Here is a 27,506-nt window from a genome sequence, read left to right on the forward strand (position 1 = left end):
GGTTATCATGTTTTACCTGTAACTGTTATATTGCTGGGCTTTTTACTTAATGATATGTTTTCACCTTAGAAAAGGTCATTACAGACAGATTCTCACCTTCTAAATTGGCTTTAAGACCAGAAGGATCTTCAAAATTACACAGTTTCAGCGATGCCCCTTCTGCATTAGAACAGAGCATTTTGACTCCCTGGAGATTTGCACACTGGCAAAGAAAAGAGAAGAGTCCATGTTTGAAGGTTCGGAATTTTGTTTGGAAAAGAAAAAATTGGTTTGAACGGTTGTTAAATACTAAAAAATTCTTCTATGGCTGAAAGTCTTTTTAAAAGAAAGAGTTTATTAGGCCGTCGCTAGCAAAAGACCAGTCTTGGGCATGGAGTCTGACACCCCTGGCCGCATGGCTAGGTAGGAAAGACAACATATCCCTCGGAGTTTTGCAAGTGTTTTGATAATCAAACAAGGTGGGAAGATGTAAACCGTTCTGAAAGGATTTACATTAGCTAGAGACAAAGCAGGTGGGAAAAGGTAAGTGTGGCGGGTGCTGGGACAGGCACAGGAAAGTCTGCAAGGAAGAAAGTGTCCACTCCTGTGATAGCTGTGGGCAGCAGACTGGAAAGTTCAGGTGTAAATAAGGAGGAGGCTCCTACTTCTATGGCACCTGGTTGTTCTTTCTTTTGGATAATCTCAGAAATAGCCACCTGGAAATTAACCCAAAATTCCAACAGATATACAGGAATGAGATAAACAGGAGTCTTTAGTCAGAGCTATTAACAGGCTAACTCTTTAGTCTCTTCCTCCCACTCGCTGGCCACTATCATTTTAATTTAGAACATTTCAAAAAAAATTTTGTAACATTAAAAGAAAAAATAGAAAAGAAGGAAGAAAAGCTCAATTCGATACACTCAAATCAATCACTTTCCGTTCACAGTAAAGAGTTTTCCAACTGAACTTAATAAGAACTGAGAACTGTTTTTAAAGAAATAGTTCTTTTAAACTGTGTGAAAAGAAAGTCAAGTTAACACCAGCATGCCCACTTTCCATGAAACATGAGTTTAGATAAAGAAGTTGGGGAGTCAGAACTCTAACATCACTATTTCTACTTTTATAAACAACTTTGGGCATGACAACTGACAGTTGAAATGTATGGACACAAGGAAGGTGTAAACTTGCTACGGTAATGAATTTTCTTCCCTTGTTACTGTAGGAATCAACCAAAGAAATTCTAGATATTCGATCATGCTACTACTACCTTCATTTTAAAGGTCAGAAGAATAAGGCCAGCAATTAAAGGCATTATCTAGCTACAAAACAGGAACAAGTGGTTTATTGAGTCTTTTTGTTCTATCCTTAGCTACACAACATTGTCAACCTTAAGCACCCAAATCACAGTACAAAATACAAAGTAAAAAGCTAGAAAATGTATGTTAGAATTTAAATTATGGCAGTGCTATCAGATCTGAACTCTGACAACTGCTAGAAAAGGCAGGAAGCTATTTATAATGACATTAATACTAGACCTTCACCAACTGTGATCATCAAATAAATGATGAATGTGCAAGTGTTTTAAAATCTGGAAGGCATTCTATAAATGTTAAATGTAGTTGTTATAACTAGAACAATGAATAGATCTAAAATCCTAAGGCTAATCAAGTTATGTTATAGCCATACCTATCAAGAAAAATCCTTGCTTCATAAATGCAATTTCATTCACTCCACAGTCAGTTCTAGTGAAAGGGAGATAAACTACAGATCATTTCAAATCACAGATAACTGATAAATGCACGCACATTCCCATCTATGCCTGACATTAACTCAAAGTAGCACAGAAGCTCAAACTAATAATGAGCACTAGGAAGGAACAAAATAACTAAAAGATAACTGGATTTCATGTACTTGAAAATACAAGACAGGAAACTGAAACGTGAAAATAAATGTCTCTGGTTCTCTGTGTAATGCTCCCATGTAAAACAGAATGTCAACATTATCCAAAGTTCCCAAGGTAATCACGTAAGTATTGCTCTATACTCAAGGCTGTACTATGGAATCTCACAAAGAAACAAATACATAAGAAATTCAGTTCAGTTTTCTGTCTCCAACCACAGAAAGCACCTCCTCCTCTATTTATCGAATGGTAGAGCAGGTTACACTGATATTTTAGAACCTAGCTAAGTAAACTGGCACTGCCGCTGTAAGAGTTGTGCCCTCTCACTACGTCAGCGGGCAGTGGGTTTTCATGAAAGCACTTCGGTTATTACTGTTATTTTTTAAGTATGATAATGGTATTAAGATCACGTTTTTAAAATGGCCCTCTTATCTTTAAGAGGTAAACAGGTATTTACTGGTGAAATAATGAATTGCTTCCAAATAATCTGTGGAGAGACAGAAACAAAACAAAATTCTTTATGTGTGGACATTTGTCGAAACTGAGTAATTAAAGTACAAGAGGGAGTCATTATATACTATTCTATTTTTAATATGTTTGACATTTTCCAAATGAAAAAAGTCATTAAGGAAACACATGCTTTTCAGTCTTGTTCCAACTCTTCTAACAAACTAGCCTTCTGGGCTTGGGTAGGTCTCTAGGTTTCTCAGTAAAACAGCAGGTTCATACTCAATAATCATCAAGGTTCCCTCCAGGTCCTACCGGGCTGGGAATGTGCAATGGATGGATACCTAACAGCTGAATCATGACACCAGCTTCTCTGCAGCAGGCCGCTGCTGACAGGGGCAGGCAGAGCGACACTCTAAAGTGTGCTGACGGATCAGACAGTGTGGCACAGAAGTGGGCTGCTTCTGATGGCAACCGAGATCGCCTGGTTGACAGCAGAACTGGATGGTTTCCAGGAAAAGGATTCACAGCCCACGACGGATAAACTGGGCAAGAAGTTCAATAAGAGTGGTGGACACATTAGGTGACTCTTATGTGCAAAGCGCTTAGCACACGTCACATTTTGTGGACTCTACAATGTGTTGGGCTGTTCATCGGCAGGCTTGTTCAAATGCCAAGGACAATTAGCAGTTAGTTTTCACTTCCACAGCCTACACTCTGGGCAATGACTCTTCAGCAATTTTCTCATAAATAATTAAGTTTACAATTTTATATCACTTCAGTTTATCAGATATATATATATATATATATATATATATATATATATATATATATATATATATGTATGTATATTTGTCCTTCACATCAATTATATCAGATGGGTAAAACAAGTATTTACAGATAAGAAAATATGGTTTTGCTTCAGTTAGTAATATTGCAATTAAACAGAACTCAAAATTGAATTTGAATGGAATGATCCAGACTGTCTTATCTTTTTTTTCCCTTTCTTTTTTTGGTCCTTAAAACCAACCAAGCTGCCTCTTCACATTTCACTATTTAAAGACTAAGTCCCTCAAACCTTTTCTTTGTGCTGTTGGTCTTTTGCTTATTTTGGTACCAATTTGATCATCATAAGATTGACCAAGGAGAGTAATAGTAACAGAAATGTATATTAGCAATTTTGTTACTAGACCTGATATAAGCTTCATGGAAAAATAGTTTGCAACTAAAGAATAAAATCAAAATTATAAAATTCAATAACCATTTATTCAATGACTACTATATTAGGTATTGTTAATTCAAAAGACATATAAGATACATATAGACCTGGGCCTTGGTTATTAAGGAATTTACATTTGTTAGAGTTCGCTGTTGGTTCCATATATATCTACTAACCCTAAATTCACACAGGTGATTGCAACATACATACACACATGGATATACAAATGTAAACACACAACACATATCTGTAGAGAGAGGGAGAGAGCCAAAGTTACCAAACCAACCCATTGAACTGTCACACCTTTCAGTTTTATCATCAACTTATAAAATTAACTGTTTTTAAGTAAAACTGCTAATAAGAGACAGATGTAAGTCCCACTCTTTGAGATTGTTCAGTAGACTAAAAATTTAATTTTCTCTTGCAACCAAAAATGATTCTTACATCAAGCACTGATCCAGAGAGATCAGCTCGTTCGAGATTTGCACAGCACAGATTAGCATGTGCAAGATTGCAGCGGCTTAAATTCGCCATTTTGAAGTTAATGTATCGAAGGTCCAAACGGGAAAGATCAGCACCACTGAAGTTTAAACCCTGAAATTAAAAAAAGACAAATTATCACAAAATTTAAACCGTCCGTTGTATTAAATTTAATTACTATAGCTAACCATCATGCTTTTAGAAGCAACTGGCAGTTCGGTCATTTAGAGTTTATTAACAAACATGATCAAATGGAACTTCAATAGACAAAATCAGTGTCCTTAAATGGTTCTAGTGAAAGGAGCTATTTGCGCTTAATGTTAGAGTGAGGCCTGACTATGCCTCATTTATGTGCAGAAGTTTCTAAAGAGGGATCTCTGTTAGCCACGTACCTTTTGATAAGTCTTAGTTTTGTTAAACCTGATTATATTTAAATTATTTTATTCATTCAATAATTCAAGATAGTTTTATTTTTAAAAGCAAATATTGTGGTTTGTAAAATCTTTAATGCTATAAAACATAAACATATCTACCACCGACTAGCCATACTTAACAATTGTATAATTGACCATTTATCTTAATTAAGGAAATTTCTATGCACTACTCAAAAACTGTTACATGATGCATAATCAGACAATAAAAGAGGCTATTACATCTATTTTTGTTAACTATTTTGGGATTAAATCAATGTTATGGCCTATAAATAAATTACATCTTACACGAAAAAGGGAAAAGAGGCAAAAAAAAAAAAATCCTAGAACGTAAAACTTTTCTCACAGATTTGTTGACACAAGTAACTTGTATAAAAGTTGGTTTTAATTACCTGACAACGCAATTCTGATTTGGTTGGAGTGGCTAGCAGAAATCGGACAAATTCCTTTCGAGATATTGGTGAATGGTCCTCTGGTGGTTGAGAATTCTTGAAAACGATATTAATAAATTAGTAAAGCATTCTGAGGAATAGCTACAATAAATGTAATATTGGCTAATGTAAAAAGAGCCTTACCTTTATTGCCACTTCTAGGTGTTCAATCAATGAGTCAATACCAAAAAATCTGGCTTCTTCTAACACACCTATCGTAATAAAAATGATATGACTTTTACATAAAACTTTTCCTTTTAATATTCATAGAATTATTTGCTAAATTTTTACAATAAAAGTAAAATTCATCAAGTAGGCTATCAATCAATAGAGAAGAAAAATAACTCATGTTTACAACATAATAGGATATTTTCAAGTATTTGTAAAACAAAGTAAATAGTTTACATTCAACAAAAGAAATATTTCAAAATCATTTATGAAAATTACTTTAAATAGACCACAGGCAAAAATCTTAATATCACATATTCTTCAAGTAATCCATAGTAATTTGATTGTGAATTCAATAAAAAAATAATTGGTTCACCTAATCTTAACATTTCACTGACTTTTTCAGTGGAGCAGATCTGAATAGATTTGTCACAAATATTTTTTACTTACTGAACCAGGAAATTATAGAAATGAGTAAAAGTAAACTTCAAAACAAAAGTCAAGAAACTCAGAAACTTTATTATGGAAAAATCAATTTTAAAAAGGTTTTCTAAATGATAAAAAGGATTTTATCTATCGTTTAATTTTCTTAATTTGGTAAAAAAAAAAAAAGTCTACATTCTCTAAGAGACTTAGACGGTATACTTTCTCACATCTGTTAATAAACATTTTTATCAGAGTATGTGGGAATAAATTTGGGGTTCGTTTTCCTTAAAACGAAGACTTTAGTCATTCTGTTGGCTGAGTCTACTTTTTAAAAAGGGACTCAGGAATTACAAAGAAAATGAGACATAATCTCTCCCTTCAAATGGCTCCAAGGTAACAAGGGCAACTCTATGTAAACACAGAAAACCACAGCAGTTATTTGGGAAAAAGATCGTAATCTTTTCTGGGAAAACCTAGCTCCACCTCTAATATTCCAATTGCAAAACAAAGGTCACCTGAGGACCACTCAGGTAGTCACTGTGGACAACACTTTCCAGTCCACACCACAGTGGCTTCATCTCTGGGTTCCTCATGAAGGGGCAGCCACACTTCAATATCTGTCCCTGGGAGAAACCCATCACTAAGATTTGCCACTCTCACTCTCAGTTTGCCAAGATCTACTGAGTACATCAAAACGTCCTGGGGAATGGGGTAAGAATTATTTTTCTAATTCCAGAAAAGCCTTATAAATATAAAAGACACCCGTGGAGGACAGGTGAAGGAAAGACAATGTTTAGTGGGGTTGGTAACACCAGTAAGATATGGATTTGAATCCTAGCTCTGCTACTCACTATCTTTTTCATCTTGGAGAAGCTACTTAATCTCAGTTTCCACATCTGTGAAATAGAGATATCATTACCTTCCTTACAAAGTAGTCAAAAATATTAAGAGATAAGGCACATATTATCTGGTATAGTGCCTGGAACTTGATAGATCCTCAATAAATAATCACCATGATTATTATTAAATTATATGTTTTCTAACATTTAAGACCATTCTTTTTTTCTTGTGTCAAACAGGGTAAGAGCTGCAATGATCTGCAGGTGGTAGCTGCTTCTGCTGCACGTGGAGGCGCCTGGGCCAGGCTACGCTGCAAGTCGAGGCTGGCTGCCAGTAGTGCTGGGGGCCACTTAGCACGAGGTACAGGGCATAGAGGTCAGCTACTGCTTTTTTGGGGTTTGTGGACATTTGAGAGATTTTAGGAAAGTCTGCAGTGTGGGCAGAGGCCAGCAGCTTGTGAGGAACAGAGCTACTCAAAGAGGTTTGGGCTGGTGCTCGGGTTGGATGGGGCGAGTGGTGTTAGTCAAGTTGATGGGGACTCAGATATGGTGCCCACCTGTGCTTGTTGGCTGTGAGGGGGAAGGACTCAACAAAGGAACAATGGCCTTGCTAGCACTTCCATCTGGGAGAGAGCTGCCTCTCCAGCCCTTGCCCTGAATCCAGACAATTCAGTTCCTCTCTCTATGTCCTTGGTGCTTTTTGGGCTGCTGTCCCTTCACTAAAGCTTAGGGCAGGCATTTGTGAGTCAGAGTAGTCTGTGCTCGGGCCCTTTAAGAGGACGCCAAGGGCTAGCAGCCTTCTGTCTTGCCCACACAGAATGCCTGCTGATATTCGCAGCCAGGGACTTCTCTTCTCAGCACTGGCACCCCAGGCTGAGGAGCTCAGCATGGGGCAGGGACCTCCTGTTCCCCAGTGGACCTCCGCAGCCAAGGTATATCCCTCCCAATTCTTAACTGCCTGTCACAGGTAGGTGTGGGAACAGCCCTCCTACCAGTCACGTTGTGGTTTCTTCTTTCTATCCTTAGTTACAGGAGTTCTGCTTAGCTAGTCTCAGGTGATTCTCTATAACTTAGTTGTAATTTTGATGTGGCCCTGGGAGGAGGCGAGCACAGCATTTACCACATCTTGCCTGGGAGTCTCAATGAGTGTATTTTTAATACTAAGTTTTCAAAGGGGACTCAGAGACTTTTCCCAAATTAATCTTAGTAAGTTACAGAATCAAGATTCTAATCCAGTCTTATGATTCCAAAGTACAATTTCCCCTCTTGACCACTCTACTCATCACTACAGTGGGAAGGTCTAGGACGTGAAGCCAAGTCGCAGTCACAATTCAATTAAAAAACAACAAGAAAATCCTTTAAAGTCCCTGGTGATAATATCTAAATCTATTTAAAATCTAAAATCGGAATTTATAGGTTTGATATATACCCATATATACAAAGACTACCATATATACTGTCTACCTGAAGGACTACCTACCCATGCCTATTTCTATACCTATATACACTCAAATACAGTTGACCCTTAAGCTATGGGGATGAGGGGTGCCAATCCCTACGCAGTCAAAAACCTGCATATAAGTTCTGACTCTCCCAAAACTTTAGTCATCCCTTGGTATCTGCAGAAGATGAGTTCTTGGACCCGCACAAATACCAAAATGTGGGGATACTCAAGTTCCTTACATAAAATGGCCGAGAATATTGCATACAGTTGGCCCTCTGCATCTGGGGATTCCCAATCGCAGATCAAAAATATTATTTTGGATTTGCATTTGGTTGAATCTGAGGATGTGAAACCAACCCATGAATATGGAGGGCCGATTGTATATTTATTGAAAAAAGTTCACATATAAATGGACCCATGTAGTTCAAACCTGTGTTGTTCAAGAGTCAAGTGTACACGTAAAAACATTTAGATATACTTTCGCTTTATGAAAATATATTAACTTACTAAGCAAGAGAAAACATAATAAAACTCACCTAATAAATTAATGCCATCATTTACAATGAGCTGTCCATGACGCAAGTAGTTCAAAATGGGTTCAAAGTATTCAGGACTTCGGTCAATTAAGAAAGCTCCTCTATGATCCTGCTTATTTCCCCAGACACCTGTGTTACCATTGAAATGAAAAAGTCCCCAACAATCAAAAAACAAAGTTAGAAATTTATGAAAGAAAAATTGTGGAACATATCAGTGAGTTTTCACTTTTGCAAAAATTACTGATGTCATTAAAAAGTACAGAAGGACAGGAGTTATGATGTCAATGCAGCTACAAACAGATCACACAAAATGTGAAAACAATATGTTGCGCTCACCTTTGTCCTTAAACATGTGGGCCAGCATACTGTCGGGTTCTTTATTCACTAAAGTGCTCCTAAGAATTCAGGGAAAAAAATTGATTTCTCCATTTGTCTTTATAAACAAACATATTTAAGTCAAGAGTATACTCGATCCCAGCTGCTCTCTCAAAAAGATGCATGCTACAACCTGGTAGGAGTGACGCTGGGAAACAAAAACGTGCAATAAGTTGCCATTTATCAAAATCCCTCTAATCTGGCACTTCCTTTGATTTACATATTGTTTTAGTTTCCTTTCATTTAAAAACTAATCTGTCCTTTCAGCAAGCTATTACATCTTAATATTCTTGATCTAAATGTCTTTTTCTTATCCCTGTAATATAAGCTGTTGTAGTCTCTATGAATTTCAATATCATTAACTTTTACTTGTGTTGCATGTATGTTACTCAATATCTAAAAAGCATGTTGTAAAACACTGAATTCATGCTTTTCATGCTTTCTCTGGAATGACTTGTGAACCATTTTTCCATTCTTTAAAAACTTTCTGAAAATAGTTTCAGATCACATAATATATTTAAGCATTTCAATATCTTCTAAGGAAATCAGAAAATTGAAGGAAAGAACAAATGGTACATAGTGCCCCCCAACACACATGTGCACATACATGCACATGTACCTACCGTGTAGTTGTAAAGTAACGCCCTCCAACATTTAACGTTAGCCAGTCTGTGTGAGATCCTGACAACCCTTCAGGAAGTTTAGAATCTGTCTGAGGATCTAGAGATGACATGTAGAAAATAATAAATACATTTAGATTAGGGATCTGGAGAAAATGGCAATAGCCTAATTCTTAAAACTAAAGACACACATAAAAGAGTACCAGAAGTACTAGGACAGTAAAGTCCATACTCATGGACAGCATCTAAAACAAACTAAGTGATAAGGTAACTCCCGCCAACACTGACAGCTAGAAGAGCCGCACCTCTGAAGGAAGAAGCTGAGAGAAACAACAGGTTATGTGATGAACCTAAGATTCCAAAGGAATCCATAAATATGCACTTCGAAGCTCAGCAAGTCCATTTGAGAAATGCAGACTGAAGGTGGGAGGGCTATGCCCACTCCAACCATCAGTGATGCAACTAGTTTGCAGTAAGATCTGATGAGGCTGGAAATGAACTCTCAAAACCCACCAGGCAAAATCTCTTCCAGGACAAAGCTCCATTCTGCAGATAAAATATTAGGAAAAGAATCCAAGTTGAACAAAACAGTGACAACAGAGACAAGAGAAAAAGGATTATGGTTAAAAAGTCAAAAACGCCTAACAGAACCAGACTATATCTGAAGGTGAGTTCTATATTTAACACTTCACAAAAACCACAGAAAAGGAAACCCTGGAGCCATGAAATTTGAAAAACTTTCCTAAGTCAGCCCTCCCTTCTCAGGTTAAGGAAAACTAACTCCACATAAAAATAAGCAACACAAAAAGACTAAGATCAAATCTCATGTAAAATTTTTAAAAGGGTAAGAATTACATCTGTAAAGACAAGGAAAATGTGCCAGAAAGAAATGCCCACAAAATAGATTAAAAACGATAATATTCCAAAACATGCTATAAAAAAAAGGTAATTCAAGTTATAAAAGAATAATATAAACCAGAATTACAAAATTCAGAAATGAGATGAGAAAACTCAGGAGACAATGGAAATAAAAAGAAAAACAAATCTGCAAATGAAGATTAAACTAGAAGACAAACAGGAGTAAATAAACACAACAGAGAATGGCCTTAAGGGAAATAAAAGATGCAAAAGATGCTTTAAAAATCAAAAAGAAATGAAGAAATGAACAAGGATTTAATAGATTTCAAATATATTAGACAGGTATAGAAGATCCAACATATATGCAATTGGAGTCCTGGAAGAAAAACATCAAAGCAAGGAAAACAAAAATAAATATACAATTTAAACTTAAAACTTTTCTGAAATTTATTTTTTAAAATCAACCCTGAACACCAAGAAAGAGTCTATGAAAATTACTGTATTTTAAAGAAAGAGAATAAGCCTTTGGTGACTTAGGAAAAATAATCACTTACTGTAAGGTCTGGCCGCTCAACAGAGTTTGACTCAGGAATAACAGGCGTCCTTTATCGAAGGGCAAGCGGTCCCGGGCGAGGTTCTCAGGTCAAGCACGTTGGCCAGAGAAGTCGCAACCGGGTGGGGTCGGGGCAGGGCCGGGAAAGATTCAAAAAAGGCAAAGGCATAGCGTGGGGCTCTTCCATTGGTGCAGCGGTGTGGCGCCACAGGCTCTTTCATTGGTGCAGCGATTCGGCGCCACGAGTGTTGTCCTGGCACCCGCGGATTGGTCTATGGGCTTCAGGTGGCCAGCAGGCGGGAGCTAGGGGCGGGAACCTGACGTCCTTGCGGCCTTTTCCGGGAGCACCGGCCTTACACTTATGAAGGATCAGATTTTTTCGATCCCAACACTTTATGCCAGAATAAAATACAGTAACATGTTTAAGATATTTGGAGAAAGATAATGTGGCCTAAGAATTTTTTAACTGCTTCATTAAGGAATAACTGAGAATAAACTACACATCATTAAAGTTCACAGTTTAAGTTTTGACATATCATTTTATATCCAGCCAACTGACTTTCAAGTTTAGAAGCCATGAACTGTGAACATGCAAAATGTCAGAGAACATTGTTCTCACGAGTTCTTTGTAAGGTATCTACTGGAGGACAAATTTCATACAATTACCGGAGGCATCAACATAAGGACTTGAGGTAAACATTAAATTCACTTGCAAGGAGTAAAATTCAGAGATGGTTTGAAGGGAGAACATATAGTATGGAGTGGCTATGCTGACACTGTAGAAACAATTATTTTCTAAGTAAGGGAAGAAAGGAATGAACATATACAAAAAATGTTTAACTCTTTAGTAATCATATTGATGTTAAAAGTATTGGGATCATTACTCTGACACTTTGTGTGCTTTGTGTAGGATGAAGTAAATGTAATTATGTGACATTATAAATCTGTCATTCCCTATATCCCTCAAAATCAGGATTATTGATATGGAAGAAAGGAGATGTAAGATAAAAGTTAAATAAAAATCTTACAATCTCAATTATAAACCAGAAGTATTAGTATGAACCCATGAGATAGTCTATCTATATGTTATATTATATATAAAGCTTTACAATAAAATATACTGCATGTAATATATACATTTTATCCCTGGCTAGCTATGCATTTCCAGCTCTGTCCACCAAAAAGCATAGTAATAATGAGGAACCCAATAACAATGAGCCTCCCTAGCACCCAGACTGTGTCTTGAAATGACATATCCAACTAAAAGAAACCTAGGCTTCTTAGAAATAACAAAGTGTTACTCTTATACTGCTTAGAATAAAAAAGTGTTAATCTTATACTTCTCATGTCCCATATCCTGAGAGTAAGAAAGCTATAAAAGACTAATAAGGTTGTGGTAAAAGAACTTAAAGAGGTTTCCACTGGCCCAAAGTAGGATAATCTAGGCATCAGTTAACATGGAGGATAAAAATATACCAAATATTTTTAAATTCAAGAGTTCATAAAGATCAAACAAAACAAACACTAGTCGATGTTGGTATGCATGCAATGAACCAAATAAGTGACCATTGCCTGCCAACCACTCTGGTAGGCATCAGAAAAATTTTTTTGCACATGAGTAGAGCTAGAAAAGAGTATGCACTTCTAAATTAGCAACCACCACTGCGATGATCCTGAAAATTACCTCCACTTACCAAATACAATTACAATGATGGCTTAGAAATATGCTTAAATATTCGGGGTGTGATTGTGTGGAACCAAATAAATCAAATACCTGTTAAAGAATACTTACTGTATTTAAGCCTTATACAACTGTAGAAGCTTGCTTCCGAAACAAATGGCAGTGTGCGTATTTATGCATATGTGTGTGGTTTGATTTGACCATAGTGAATGTTTGTCAAATATTAATTATGCAGCAATACATGCTTTAAAATATGTAACATAACACCAAAGATAAATTTTGACAACTATCAAAGAGGAAATTTCAAAACAAAACAATTGTTATTTCTAAAAATCAAACCTAACCTATTACGTCATATTTAATGAATATGTGATCTAGAGCATTTTAAAGGCATGTGTAAAAGGTGAGGTATCCATAATAAATACGAGCATATAATTCAAATTTAAAATTTAATACATACATCCAATGCAGAATCAAAAAAGGTAGGAAAATCTGAATACTACCATAAGATTCTAATGTTAAGCCATGTAAAATATCTGTCATTTCATCTTTCTTATTTTGGCAGACAAAACTGGCTTTTAAGAAAGTCACTTACCAATGAATGGTTCTCCTTCACACACAAATAAAACATCATCATCCCTGGGGAAATCAAAATTTAAAAAGCTACCATCAAAATCCAGAAATCACATTAATTATCTGTTGACTAGAGGAAGTACTCAGAATTTCGCAGAAGATAGGTTTTGCTATCTATCTGTATTGCAAAGTAGACTAAGTATCCAGTGCTTTCTTTGCTTAACCTCCCCTGCTCCCACCCACAACTATCTTTGGATATAAATTAAAGTAAGATCCTGCACAAGAAAGTTCTTTTGAAATGGAAAACAAACAAAACAAAACAAAATCTACTATACAAATGATGTGAATTCAGCTTTCTTATCAATTGAAGAATATAGTGTTATGCTCAAAGGATATGATGAAAGCCATAGCCAATTCTTCTGTTTTTACTTTAATCCTGTAACTCTAAATAAATTATTAAGGTTTTCTCTCAAATCATCAGCTGCTTTGTGCTTTGGAAATGAAAACAAATTTTCATATTAAATCTAGGAAAAATATAATTGGAACTAACTCTGTTGTGAACACCCACAAATATAAACGATTGCCCATATTCTGAAATTCTTGCTTATCGGTGTATATCCTCCCCTGACCTAATCCATTCCATCATTAGTATAAGTAAATTATCAGAGATTGTTCTGGGAACCACAAATTATTAAACAGGTAGGTATTTTATAGTTTGGAAAGCTTCAGTTATAACCTTCGATGTTGCAGAAATTTTTATTTCCTGTAAGACATCACAGGAACACACTGAATTTTACTTAAAAGCAGAGTGTGTTAAGAAGTTTAGGTTGATGTAAATCATTCAGCATCAACGATGTGACTAAATTATCCATAAAAACTGAAAGAACCTCAAAGATAGATATTGACAAACTAAGAAATTCTAATTTATTTAGGTTTTAAATCTGTATCTTTTAGGTTTATGAGATTTTCTACTTGCTCATCATACCTGTTAACTTTTTAAGACTAGTATGAAAATGTTTTCTTCTTCTTAACAAAAATCACCTAAACTGTATGACCTGGATAAGTCATTTATCTTCTCAGTTTCCTCATTTATAAAATGAAGGGACTAGAAGTGATTAACTTTAAAGGCAGTATATTAGAAGGTCATTCTGACCTGGACTTCAGTGAAAATTGAACTTTGTATGCTACTGTAATTTAGGGCATCATTATCTATACTTCATCAATTACAAAAAAAACCATGCTTGGCCAGTTAAATGAGATAACTTGGGCAAAGCAAATACAACAGAAGTGGCACAGTCAGAACTTAATTTGTTCCCTTCCTATCTTCTTTGTTAAGCGTCCTGCTCCAAAATTCTATGATCCTATGATGATGGAATGAGGTGAACTAGATACTTACTTTAAAGAGAGAAATCTGCCCTTGATAATTAAAAAACAAAACCATAAAATAAACTGAAAATCACTACTGTGGATCACCGATGAGTTAACACTTAAAATTCTATCACATTTAGCAAGTTTTCACCAAAGTAGATCTCTGTAATGTTTATAAAATTCAAAGCATTCTTAGGAAACCAATTGAACAATATACAATAATATATAAAATTAAAGTCATCAATTAGATTTCTAACATTAAAAAATGCATGTCTTATTAGATTCATCTCTAGTAACATAAAGAAATTTCTCTATGCAGAAAGACTACTGATATATTGGAATGTACAGAAATGTTTTCTATCTGATCAATACACTCTCAGTCCAAAGGATTTAAATTCCAAAGAGCAAATTCTAGGCAATCACTTGCCAAAATCCTGAACTCTTAACAGTGATTAAACTATTACTTCAGGGAAACAGTATAGCACCAAGCGGCTAAGGATATGCTCTAGACAGCTTATAAAAAAATGAAGTTTACCTGATCAACGCAATATCATCAATCAGTCCACCTTTCCCATTATACACACTAGTGGCTTTTATGCCGAGTTTACTGCTGGCCACAGAAAGCAAATCAGATAAAGTTCCATATACAGCAACCACCTGTAAACAAACACAACAGAATAATATGAACAACTTATATAACGAATTTCGTCACTCACAAAATATAAACCACCACACTATAAATAGGACTAAATAATCAGATTACCTTGTAAAAGGAGATTCTGAGAGATTCTTAACAGTGTTTTTCTTCTATGACTCAATTACTCAATTCCTAATATTGCTGAAATCTAAAGCTAGAGAATCAGAAATTGTCTGACTTAAAAACAATCTACGATCTTAATGTATGTTAAATAGTGCTCCAGTTCTGAACACAGTCAGAATTTAGATTCTGGCATTTCTGTCAACATGAGACAAATTATTAACCTCTTTATGTTTCTGTTGCTTTACCTAGAAATGAAGAAAATAGTCACACCTATATCAGAAGGCTGTCATGAGGATAAAATGAATTAATGCTTAGTAAGAGCTGAGCCCAGTGCCTGAGAACTATTAGCCTTTAGGACGTTGTTTTTACATTATTCTTTTGTTAGAGGAATGGTTTATTTTTAAAATAGGAATGACTTACTGCTGTTTATTATAACATTTATTACATCAACTACCATATGAAAGGCAACAACTTCCCACCTCATTTAATTCTTCAACAACTACTTTATAAAAGCCAGATTTTAGCTAATATTCTAAATATGGCAAGCGGCTGGGTTTGCTCTGTCCTGCTGAATTGATCTGTCCTGCTTTTAATCAGGCAATCTGATATGTGTGCAAGGTAAATACAATTGCTTAGGTAGGAGTTTGAGAATCTCTACAGGTAGTTAATTTCTTGCTCCAGTCATAATTGTAACTATGGGTTCCCAGTAGCTGAGTTGTACATTTGTACCATTATCAGTTAGGATTTCTGAAAGTTATGAATAAAAAGTAGGTGAGGAGCTGAACATGAAGCATTTACAGCCAACTGACTTCTCTCAGGATATTGGATAAAGGAGCCATATGAAATGAGAACTGGGGCTGGTCCTTTGTTCGCCAGTTACTGTAGTATATAGTAGACACTGAAATTTTAGTTTAAGGAAGTGAATAAAGGGTTATGGAGGGAGTCGTTTGCTAATACAGGATTGTGCAATCTTTCAATAGCAGAGTACTCAGATTCTGTTTTCTCCTGGATCCTAAGGATAAAAAGCCAGAGAAATGTTGCAAACTGGGTCATTTTAGGGAAGAGATATAGGCAAACACAATTTAAAAGTAACTAGGGAGATTATTAAAATAATGCACAACCCATTGTCCATATGCAGATGAATGGATAAACAAAATATAGTGTATATATACAATGGAATATTATTCAGCTATAAAAAGCAATGGAATTCTGATACATGCTACAACATGGTTGAATCTTGAAAATATTATGATAAGTGAAATAAATCAGACAAAAGGACAAATTTTGAAATTTTGTATGATTCCACTTTATGAAGTAATTAGAAAAGCAAATTCATCAAAACAAAGTAGAATAAAGGTTACCAGGCCAGGGGAGAAAATGGAGAGTCATTGCTTAATGGGTACAGAGTTTCTGTCTAGGGTGATGAAAACGTTTTGGTACTAAATAGTGGCGAGGTTACATACCACATTGTGAATGTGCTTGACACTAATGAACTGTACACTTAAAAATGACTAAAATGTTAATTTTTATGTTATGTATATTTTCCCACGATAAAAAAATAATGCAAAACACTCGGCACAGTGTCTTGCACACAGCGGACACATTATAAATGACAAAAGCCTGAATAAAATGTGTCCCCCATATTTCCTATCATTTTTCATCTCTGTAACAGAGCCTGGAATTCTAACCATTATTGCAGATACACGTCCCTAGGAGAAAAGGAAGAGAAATAAAGTACATTAGGCATTATGGACAGCAAACATGGTTGGGATAAGGCAGAGGGTGGAGCAAGAAGACCGAAAATAATCAAAAATGCAAAGCAGCAAGAGACTGACCAAAGCAAATGCAAAACGACTTTTACAGTCTGGAAAGTGCTGTGGATGGGAGGTAAGAAAATCCTCTTTTCCTACATCACCATTCTTGTCATAGTTGTCATATACTAAGAATTTTCTAGGCCTTTTTCTTTCTCTTCTTATTTATCTCTGCTTCTTGCACATCTCTGCATGGCTTTATTTAGCCTGACATTATCCCGTCCTTGCCCTAACACCAGCTCTCGTCCCAGCATTTCTTTTCACTTCTCTCTCACTCAGTTGGTCACATAAAATGGATGTAAATCTAATCTGTCCATATTATGTGTTTAATTTAAATATTAGAGCATAACCTTTTATGTGATTTATTTTTCAAAAATACATCAAATTAAATTGTTTCCTAAGTGCATATGATTGACTTGATTTTTTCCCCTGTGGATCAGTTGTCTCCTCATGAAAATAAAGGCCACCCATCTGCCTAATTTGGAAGCCACTAGCTACAAGAGACTATTTAGATTTTAACTTGTTAAAATTAATGAAAAGTTAAGACAGTTCATCAGCTACAGTAGCCACATTTCAGTGCTCAAAAGCCACAATAGCTTGTGGTTACCATGTTGAACAGCAGAGACATGGGTGGGATATTTCCACCAACACAGAAAGTTATATTGGTCAGTGCTGTTCCAAAGAGCAGAGTAAAATGAAGAAAAAAATATCTATTTTAATTGTTAGGCTTGACCATGCCATAGCAGTATAGAGCAACAAAGTGAGAGTCCGGCTCAAAACCTGTTTGTTTTATATGGAGAGTTGTCATCCTTCTTTTCCTCCCCACTGAAGTCGAATTTGATTAAGAGATAGGAGGAAACCCACACATAGAGTTTTGCAATTCTCAGCCCAATAGGCGTTTCCTTGTAGGTTGCAAGGAACCTATTCAAGGAGCACATTTTAGGTATCGATTCAGTTCAACTTTTATTATCACTTAAATCAGCCCTAATAAAGTATCAAACACAATTTATCATTGGACTAAATATTTTCCAATCTGACTTTCTAGACTGTAAAAGTTTTAACAAAAAGTTTTAATTTGTAAAAAGTTGTTATTCATTCTGCAGCTATAGGTAACCAACTATCCCTTCGTGATGCTGATGACGTGCTAAAGTTTATCCCCACGCACTATCCTCTTCTGAAGCCAGAAAATAACCACGGCCAGTTTAAAAGAAGGATCTACTTGACTGAATGTTACATTAGCTTATTTAATAGTAGGCCTTCCATAAATATTTCCTCAATGCTGGATGAAGTTTTCATTGCTTTCAGTATTGAACTAGGACTTACCTTTTTCTGTGTGTCAATTATATTTACTTAACTCTTTTCCACTGACGAAGTTGAAAAACAAAGTACATAGTATAAATGCAATTCTAAAGTGATATTCATAAAACTACTGAAAGTGGCTATCTTTGGATAATGGAATTATGGTTGGCTTATTTTCTTGTGTTTTGTTTTCAACATTTATTACAATGAACTTGTGTTGCTTATTTCATAAGGGACAAAAGTTATAACTTATTTTAAGGTCTTTACTGCTCTAAGATACTTGTTTTAGAAATAAAAATAATTTTTGCAGTTCACAATCTAGCAATTGAAAAATTACTTTAAATGAAATGACCAAAGGGCCATAATTAGAGGAAATAAAATTGAAGTAAGTGCAGAGCATCTTATAATTATGTAAATTTGAAAATTTCCCTTAAATTAGACCAACATACTTGTTTTTCACTTGGAGGGCATTCTTGGCACTTATTTTTCAACTAGATCACTTTACATTGACTCTAGCAAACATACTAACAAATAAGACGGAATTATAGTGTGAAAGTGTCTAAAGCTCTTTTATATAAACTAATCAGAATATCAGATTTAAAAACATATCTCAATGTAAAAATGTGATACACATAGAAAAGATTTTAAGTTGACTAGAAAGTTTCAAACAGACTGGTACATGATGTACCTTTATATAACAACTTTATTGGGAAAAGCAGCAATGGAAATCTTGTATATCATGTATATGAGTTCTAATTGTTATATACTAAGTTTACTTTAGTTCCTTTAGAAAGGCTGAGCATTTGTAAGATGATCATGCTTATAATGGTTACTTGCTTCATGCATGGGCCTGAAATTTCCATGTCATTGTGATTATCCACTTTAATAATTTAGGCATTATACTATACTTAGACTGGAAGCATGCTATGGAATAAATTGTGAAGCACATCTATTAAAGTTTATGACCGCTATATTATACTGCTATTTAACTTTTTCCCTTCTAGATTTCAGACCCTATAACAAATGAAAGCCATCTACCAATTGGTGGAAGTAAATGGTATACTATGCTTATCACGACATACCAGTTTCACAAAAGTTTTAAATTTGCCCTTAAACGCCATTTTCAAATTGTAACCTATGTTACAATAATTAAAACCTGCATGTGTATTTAAAACATTTTTTTCTTACATCCTACAATTATCTATTACATGATACATAATCATTGAATTTATGCAGGCCAATTTACCCAACCAAAGCACCAATTGCATTAATAACTAAGTGTAGAACTCACTTTACTCTACTTACACTTTCAGTAATAAATTTTAAAAATTAAAATGATTTTATTCCTAAAAAAGATAGCATAACTAACTCTAGATTGAGAAGACAAAAATTAAAATATTAAAGATTAAAAAGTTTGAAAATACCAAGGGTCAAAGGGGATGTGAATCAATGGAAAGGTTTATGCAATATTGGTGGGAAATAAATTAATGCAATGACTTCAGAAAATAATTTGGCACTATTTTGTAAAATTAAATATTCACACTCCCTAACATTCAATATTTGCAACTTACATATATAGAAGCAGTGGTTCTCAAAAGTGTGGTGCCTCGGTAGGCAGCCTAGAGCTGTGGAAACATGTAACCTGGAAATATGTTAGAAATTCAAATTCCTAGTCCCACCCTAGACCTACTGACTCTCAAGCTCTGGGGGGTGGGGTCCAGCAACGTGTTTTCTCAACTCCTCCAGGTAATTCCAGTGCGTGCTAAAGTTTGTAAACCACGACCCTAGAAAAAAGCTTGCATGTGTGTATGAGGACACATACATATACATATATATATATATGTATGAATATTCACAGAGCATTCTTCATAGTAAACTATAAAGAAAATAAACAATTCAAATGTCCAATGACAGGATAATGGAAAAATTATGGTGGTATATTTATATAATGGACTACTTACTATAAAGCAGCCAAAATAAATCAACTATCACTGTGTGGGACATAAGAGATGGAACCTTAGAGATATATTGAATGAAAAAAGCTAGTCCAAAAAGACTACATATGATGATATGAATTTAGGGTATGTTCCAAAACTGAGAAAACAAGATACATACATAAGCGGCAAAACTACTATCAGGAAAAAAAAAAAAAAAAACATGGCAAAGAAAAATACAAAATTCATGAAAATGGGAGAGGCAGGGGGATAGGAAAGCAGGCGAGCACATTAAGTTCTTGGTAATATGTTACTTCTTGGTTGTGTGGCCGACTGATTGATATTTGTTATATTACTTTCCTTTTAATTTTTATGGATATTAGTGTTCTTTATTATATGCTTTTATATGTATCAAATATATTCTAAAACTGTTTAACTTGAAGAGCAAGCCCTCATAAGATTATTAATGTTTAGATTCCAATAGGCAAAGGTTCACATAGATTTTCCCCTTTCTTCAACTCTAACAATATAATGGGTTCAAATCTGGATATTTAATATCAACAACATATTTCTGACCTAATGTCAAAGCCAGGAGAAAACAGTTATTTCTTGGACCGAGACTGTAAACATCAGTACAGACTTATGATCTAGTTCATATCCAAGGAAGTCTGCAGTGCCTGGCATGGTTTCCCACACAAAGACGGCACCCTGTAAGTGTTGGCTGCATGAATGAATAAGGTATATAAAAGTCCTATGCTTTGCACAGCTCATTATTGAATATTCTGCAGTAAAAATTAAAAAAGCAACTTATGTTCAAGATGTACAAAACTTTGAAATGACATCAGGTTGCTCAGAAACCACTCACTATATTCAGATACCTGAGTCCTCATTTCAAATTCCTTAATGCCAACTATTACAGGGACTATTAAAAAGAGAACAATGGAAATTCTGAGCATATGGAGAAAGGATGAAAGGTTCAAGCATAACCATCTTTTGGAACAATTAAAAAAATTCAAATGAAAAGAATATAATTTCCTAAATGATATGAGGACTTCTATCATCTTAGGCTTGAGTCAGCTAGTAAAAATCTCCTAAATATGTATCATTAAATTTAGTGTAATTCTGCCAAATACAAAATTAACTTTAAACATTAAAAAAAAAAGAAGTTAAGGAAAAAATTCTTAAGTTGTTTGTCTTCATGTGCTGGAAAATACTTTTATATGTCTTGCTAATTGGGGTGACCTCATCCTATCATAGGCTAACATTTCAAAGAAAAACAGTATAAACTTAAGGAGTGGTTTATCAGTAGTTATTAAATAGGACTTTGGTCTTCTTTAAAACTTGGCATTTTTTGACTTTTCAGATTCAAATAGTTCCACTATTTTTTAAATCTCACAGTTTATATTAGAGAAGTAACAACTCTGCCATTTTCTCATTGCTCCCTTATGCTTGCATTGATTAATATTGTCTTCAATCAGCACCTTCTTTGAAGGAACCTTTTAAAGCTACGGCATTTTGGTGAGGGCTTATTTAATTAAAACTGGATAACACAAATCTTAACCTGGCACTTGCCAGAGACCTAACCAGTGAAGAAACCGACCGTGTGAATGCACTCGTTTCTCAGAAGACTTGGGACCAGCTGACACATTCAGTGACTGAAAACACCTGAGTCTTTCCAGATTGGAAAAAATCAAGTTTTAATATTTTATATTTTTAAGAAAAAAATAAATATATCAAAGGTATAATATTTCTTTTCAAACTCCACTAGATCCTGTTATACAGCCTCTGTGGTACACCATCTCACTGTGGAGTTTTAGAGAATGCAGAGCCCCCCACATCAAAACATTCACTAGTTACACAGAAAAGTCATGGTGAGCAGATGCCATTGTCTCCTGCAGTGACTCTGTGCCTCTGCAACCCCAGGCTTCATGGCCCTGTCTGACAACCACTGAATAAGCTTCATAGGAGGGAAACTTATTTGAAAACATTGACTTTTTTTTTTTTTTTCATTTTTTATAACCAGGAAACAAAAATAGAAACTAGGTAAATAAAGAGATAATGGAAGTGACACAGATATTCCAACCTGTGGATGGGTAATCGAACTCTATTTTATAGTTGTGCTTTGTTCCAGTATGTTCTTCATGAACATCATGTCATGATTTTCCCATCCTGGCTAATTACAATCACTTTGTTTATATAAAAACGCAGGCTGTTATGCATTATTCTGCTCTTTTTTTCAAATAAGAGTAATTCCAATAATATATTTTAAATCATCTGAAGGGAGATGAGAAGAAACTGACAACTTTGGCACAGAATGTTTTCCAGTAGACTATAAGAATTATGCATGACTTATTTTTAATACTGAATCATATTAGCATTCTCCAGTTAGTTTTATGATCTTTATAACATAAACATACTGTAATTATTTGAGATTTTTTTCCCCAACCTTCTGAGATCCTCTAGTAAAATATTTTTAAAAGCACATAACAGTTAAGTCCAAAACTCTAACACAGTCAAAACTAGACAGCTTTAAAATTTTTATTAAAAATAATATGAAAAGACTAATAGCCAATCTTTGACAAGAACAAAATTCAGTGGACTTAGAAGAGATTTACAGCCTAGTTAAATATTTATGGCTGGGTCTAAAAAATGTCTTTCATGGAACAGCACAGCAGAGATGTTGGATTAAAAGGTCAGAGGTCTGGATTTAAGAACAAATTACAATTGTAACTTTGGATATACTAACTCTTTCAGTAACAAGTTTTAGATTGTGAGTAGTAGTTAACAGACAAAACAGGTTGAGAAAAGTTAATATGGTCAGAAGTAATGTAAACCTTGGGAAGCATATTGAGGTAGCATTTATGAAAACTTGAATTTATCCCAGTTGTTTTATATGGGTATTAAATTTCTAATAGCAGAAGACTACAAAATTATCATAGACAAGGTACACTATGGTACAAATTTTTATAACATATTTACTCAAAATTGCACAATAGTTGGAAAATTGTGTTTTATACCATGGCACAATCACACTATTTAGAACTTTACAATGTTTCCAAAATACGAAGGAGACAAAGTTCTAGAAGATAATACTTTGAGGCCAATTTACATTTACCTTAGACTCTAAGGCTTAGTTACTTCTAGACGTCATTTAGCCACATTATAAATGTCTGCCTTGAATAGTCAAATTTTCCAAAGAAGCTGAACAACTTTCATGGGTGGGGCGAGAAGCTGAGAAGGAACAGGATTCATTTTGGCTTGCTCTGGCGTTGGAAAAATATTTAGTACCACACCCTCAACAAAGGCCTAACACAGCGAGGAGTAATGTCAAATCAGCCCATTCTAGCCTATTGTTACAGTCCTCTAAGGAACTAAAATAAGGCGAAATAATGAGTACAGAAGTTTGGTGGCGGCGGGGTTTGGGGCACTTAAGAGAGGGGAACCGTCAAAATAATGTTCCAAATTTCCAATCTTCTATTCTACCTAGAAGAAAATTTCATTTATCCACTGATAAAGAGTTTAATTTTTACCCGATCAACCTGACATGCCTTAGTTTGCTACCACCACTTTCTGGAACAGACCATTACTCAGCACGAAGGTGAAATTAAGCGCTGTCTCAATCCAGGGGTGGGGGGCAGTGGGATCTTCATGGAGGTGGGAAGAGGAACATCAGCACCAAGCGCTCAGGTGACAGCGGCCCTCTCCCACGCCCTCCGTGCCCTCCGTTCTCCTGCCCCATACCTGGACTTGGGAACGATTAAACACAAGCTGACCTGAGCAAGTCTCCAGGGCTGCTGGGGAGTCGAAAGGCAGGCTCGAGCTAGGAATCCGCGGGTTGGACGGAGGCCGCGGGGACTCTACGTTCACCTCCTGGATGATCCCCGCCCCGGCGCACGCCCACCTCCCAGCCCCTCTCCCCAACTTCAGCCCTCTGCCCTGCGAGTCTGCTCCGCACTCCGCTGCCCTCGCCCCCCGCAGTCAGGCCCGCCTCGCCTCCTCGGAATCCGCTTACCTTTCCATTCTTGGGACTGCCGTTAAGGAACAGGGTCACCCGCCTCATCGCGCTGCCCCCACTGGGTCCTGAGTGAGTCGCCACCCTCCCACCTGGCTCTCCTCTCACCTTCTTCTCCTCCCGCCCTTCCCCTCCCTCCACCCACTCGGAATCTCCTCCCTTCGCCACCTTCCTTCTCTTATAGACACACACGCGCACGCACTCTCGGTCCCACACCCCAGGGTTGGCCGGTCCTCCTGCCCACCCCGCCCCTGGGCTCCTCAGTCAGTCTAGGGCCCTTCCCCCACCTCTCCTAGAGTGACTCTAAGCTTCACCAATCAACCGGCAGCGCCGGCCAGAAATAAGCCAATCATCACCCTGCATTGGGTGGGCTCATTCTAACCCCCCTCCTCCAGGTGGAGGGAGGGAAGAGAGGCTGCAGTCTGGTGGACGGGAAGGACTATCAGCCAATCCGAGCAGAACCTAGAGTCCAACGGCGGCTCAAAGCGTTACTGAGCAGGCGCAAACCCAACACCAGGTAGAGCTCATCTGCATACGGAGGCGGGGTTTGAGGAAAGGAGGTGGAGCGCTAGAAGTAACCCACACTGGTCGGTACCTCCCCGCTGCAACCTCTCCCACAGCCGAACCCAAAGAGGAAACAGCTGCAGTCAGGGCAGGCTGATTGGGTTAGAGCTAGCTCGTCGTTTTGTCAGGATTGGTCCACTGCTTCTTTTCGAAGTTTGCAGCATCCAATCAAAAGACGGGATCTGCTTCAAAGATCCAACCAAGGGTTCTTCGCGAGACTTTTCATGGAAAGTAGTCCCCGCGGACAGAGATTAGCTGCTGTTCTCTCTGGTCCTTTTGTCACTTGCAGCTAGCAGTGGCTTCTCTCAGAGCTCACGAAACCACTCCTGTTCCTGGGACCCCGGAGTAGATGCCTGGGAGGGTTCGGGGTGCGCGCGGACACGTGCCGATGGTGGCGGCGGCGTAGACATTCGTAGAGTAACGCCGGAACTCCAAGGAGGCGGGGCCAGAGATTTGAATCCAGCGGCGGGCGGCGGTGGTGCTGAGACCAAGTGTAGGTACCGCGAGATGCAGGTTGGGGTTGTGGGTGGCTGGGGACAAGGCAGTATCCCGGCGCCTGGCTTCGCAGCCAGCGGTTACTTTCTCGGGCATTCCCTTCAGGACCAAAGAGCCGAGGTCTGGAAGGGAGGACAGCCAGGGCACTCATGCGAGGCGGGGCATTCAAAATAAACCGGAGCCAGACGAAAGAAGCCGAGTGGCGGGAGTGAGAGGGCAAGTGTCGTGGTTTGGATTTCAGGTGTAGTCCAGTAGAACTGTTTCTTAGGCATGTTTTTCTGAAGTGTGTTCTATTTATGCTGCCCCATGGAGACAGTGGTTCTAGGACTGAGCTGGATCACCCCATGTGATTTTTAAAATGCAAGTGAGTAGTCGATAGATGGTCACAGGGATGAGGAATGCAATTAGCATTAATATGTTGGCTAGGTGGAGGGCCACGGGAGGGAGGGAGCAATTATCTTATGAACTATATAGATGTCTAACCAATGTACTATATACTTGAAACTAATTAAAATAAATAAATAAATTTGAAAAAGATGCAGATTCCTGGGACCTAGCCAGATCTGACTTGGAATTTCTGGAAATCCACAGGGCACCAAGATGATTCAGATGTTCACTAAGGTTGAAAAGCCATGGCTTAGAGTATAGGGTCTGATTTGTTTCATCAGGAACAGCAGTTTCCTCCATTTTTCTCCAATTTGGGCTCCAAAAGTGCTCCAGACATCTATTTTCATACCAGTATGGACTGTATTAGAATTTAGTCTCGAATGAGGCTCTTAATCTTAGGGATGGGGTTCCTTTTATTTTTTCTCTCCTCTCTATTTTAGATGGATACCAATTCAAAAGACAGCGAGCCCCCTGAAACCAAGGAATCTGCTGTTAAAAATGCTGGTTTGTAGTGGTCTTTTGTCCCTTTGTAAAATTTAAGGTTTAGGTATTTGGCTTAATAATAATGCTTAGTGCCCCCAACATATCTGTTTCAGAAAATGCCTCTTTCATTTTGGGCAATGAAACTCCTCAGAATCATGTAGCTGAAGCGACTCCTAATCCTTGCACACCAGATGCTTTTAAATTGCCTTTGACCTTTTCCACAGTAACTCTAGAGCAGTTGAGAATGAAAACTGAAAGCCCTGTAAAGAACTCTTCAGGTAAGAAAAATCTTTCTATCTCAGTACACTTAAAGTTTTAAAATAACTTTAATATTATTCAATTGTGTTCATCTACCCAGGCTACCTAAATTAATTGACTGCAAACTTACTTGATCAGGGAGACTTATGTGTACATGCACTGTCGATCTAGCATAGCAGGAGACCATGGTCCAGGGCACCCAGCCTAATACTGTTCCTAAGTCTGAGTTGTGCTTTGTCCCAAAACTGGAAAAGAATATGTATGTAAATCCCTTTTTGACCTGACCTGTGGGATACAGAAGTGTGTGGACTATAAAATAATAAAACATTTTATAGTCATATATGGCAAAGAGAGAGAGAGTCGAAGAGTAGTTAAGAAAGTAGTACATTAAAGGATTGGGGTGTGTCTCTTTCAAATCACAAACAGAAAATTGGCTCGTGCTAATCTCCTTCATGGAGTAGACATGAAGTACACCTGTGAGGTCTGACAACTGGAGAAGAAATATGAGAGTGGAATTAGATTTGAGAACAGCATTTCGAAATGGAGGTAATGGGGAACATGAAGATCAAAGCGTACTCGGCTAAGTAATTCATGACTGAGACAGGACCAAGGTGACATGCCATTCTATGTTTCCTTCTCAAGAACATCACTCTTAGACCTTTACAAATCTAGATCTATTTTGCATGTTTAGGCATAAGGCCAGAATTCAGAGTAGTATGCCAAAGGTAGATAGGTATCTAAGAGAAATAACTCTTGAAAAATTGAAAACATGAGAGTACATGTGTCTAGGTTGAGATCTTTCCTTTATGTCCATGGAGATAAGACTGACTAATTCAGAAAAAGAGAAGTTCTTAGTCCAAAGCAAGCCATTACCCACCTCTGTGTGCAGAAATTATAAAACAAAAAATGAGAACTATTAATACAAGTGTGTTCATGCATTCATTCCATGCAACTGTATTTAATACCTTCTGTGTACCAATACTGTTCCAGGAATATGGAATAAATCAGTTGACAGAACAAAGATTCCTGTCCAACTGATCATGTATGAACAATTTTGCCTATAATTCTCTATTTAGATTTCTGTACCATGTGTTTATCATGTTCTCTCTCAGGCTGGTACATCACAGATATTCAGGACATGCTTACTGATGATTGCCTTATTTTGTTCCAATTTA

General features: G+C 36.8%; 2 protein-coding genes across 5 annotated transcripts in view; one reads left to right on the top strand and one right to left on the bottom strand.

The window, feature by feature from the left end:
* The window catches only part of KCTD9 (potassium channel tetramerization domain containing 9), a 28,870-nt gene extending 4,566 nt beyond the window's left edge, over positions 1-24,304 (bottom strand). Inside the window, exons 1-10 of the mRNA XM_036233628.1 lie at positions 24,145-24,304; positions 14,864-14,985; positions 12,983-13,026; positions 9,299-9,395; positions 8,637-8,695; positions 8,301-8,429; positions 5,032-5,099; positions 4,849-4,944; positions 3,990-4,139; positions 97-202 (exon numbers count right to left, since the gene is read on the bottom strand). Of these exons, the coding sequence (XP_036089521.1) occupies positions 97-202; positions 3,990-4,139; positions 4,849-4,944; positions 5,032-5,099; positions 8,301-8,429; positions 8,637-8,695; positions 9,299-9,395; positions 12,983-13,026; positions 14,864-14,985; positions 24,145-24,192 (919 nt within the window). The 5' untranslated portion in view covers positions 24,193-24,304. The remainder of the gene's footprint in view (positions 1-96; positions 203-3,989; positions 4,140-4,848; positions 4,945-5,031; positions 5,100-8,300; positions 8,430-8,636; positions 8,696-9,298; positions 9,396-12,982; positions 13,027-14,863; positions 14,986-24,144) is intronic.
* A 472-nt stretch (positions 24,305-24,776) lies between these two features.
* The window catches only part of CDCA2 (cell division cycle associated 2), a 40,138-nt gene continuing 37,408 nt past the window's right edge, over positions 24,777-27,506 (top strand). The window contains exons 1-4 of one of the 4 annotated variants that reach the window (XM_036233625.1): positions 24,777-25,201; positions 25,309-25,567; positions 26,031-26,094; positions 26,187-26,351. In XM_036233625.1, the coding sequence (XP_036089518.1) occupies positions 25,562-25,567; positions 26,031-26,094; positions 26,187-26,351 (235 nt within the window). In that variant the 5' untranslated portion in view covers positions 24,777-25,201; positions 25,309-25,561. The other 3 variants (XM_036233626.1, XM_016148170.2, XM_036233627.1) reach the window with 3 other exon arrangements.

The sequence above is a fragment of the Rousettus aegyptiacus genome, unplaced genomic scaffold (assembly GCF_014176215.1).
Source record: "Rousettus aegyptiacus isolate mRouAeg1 unplaced genomic scaffold, mRouAeg1.p scaffold_m13_p_16, whole genome shotgun sequence".
Classification (NCBI taxonomy): Eukaryota; Metazoa; Chordata; class Mammalia; order Chiroptera; family Pteropodidae; genus Rousettus; species Rousettus aegyptiacus.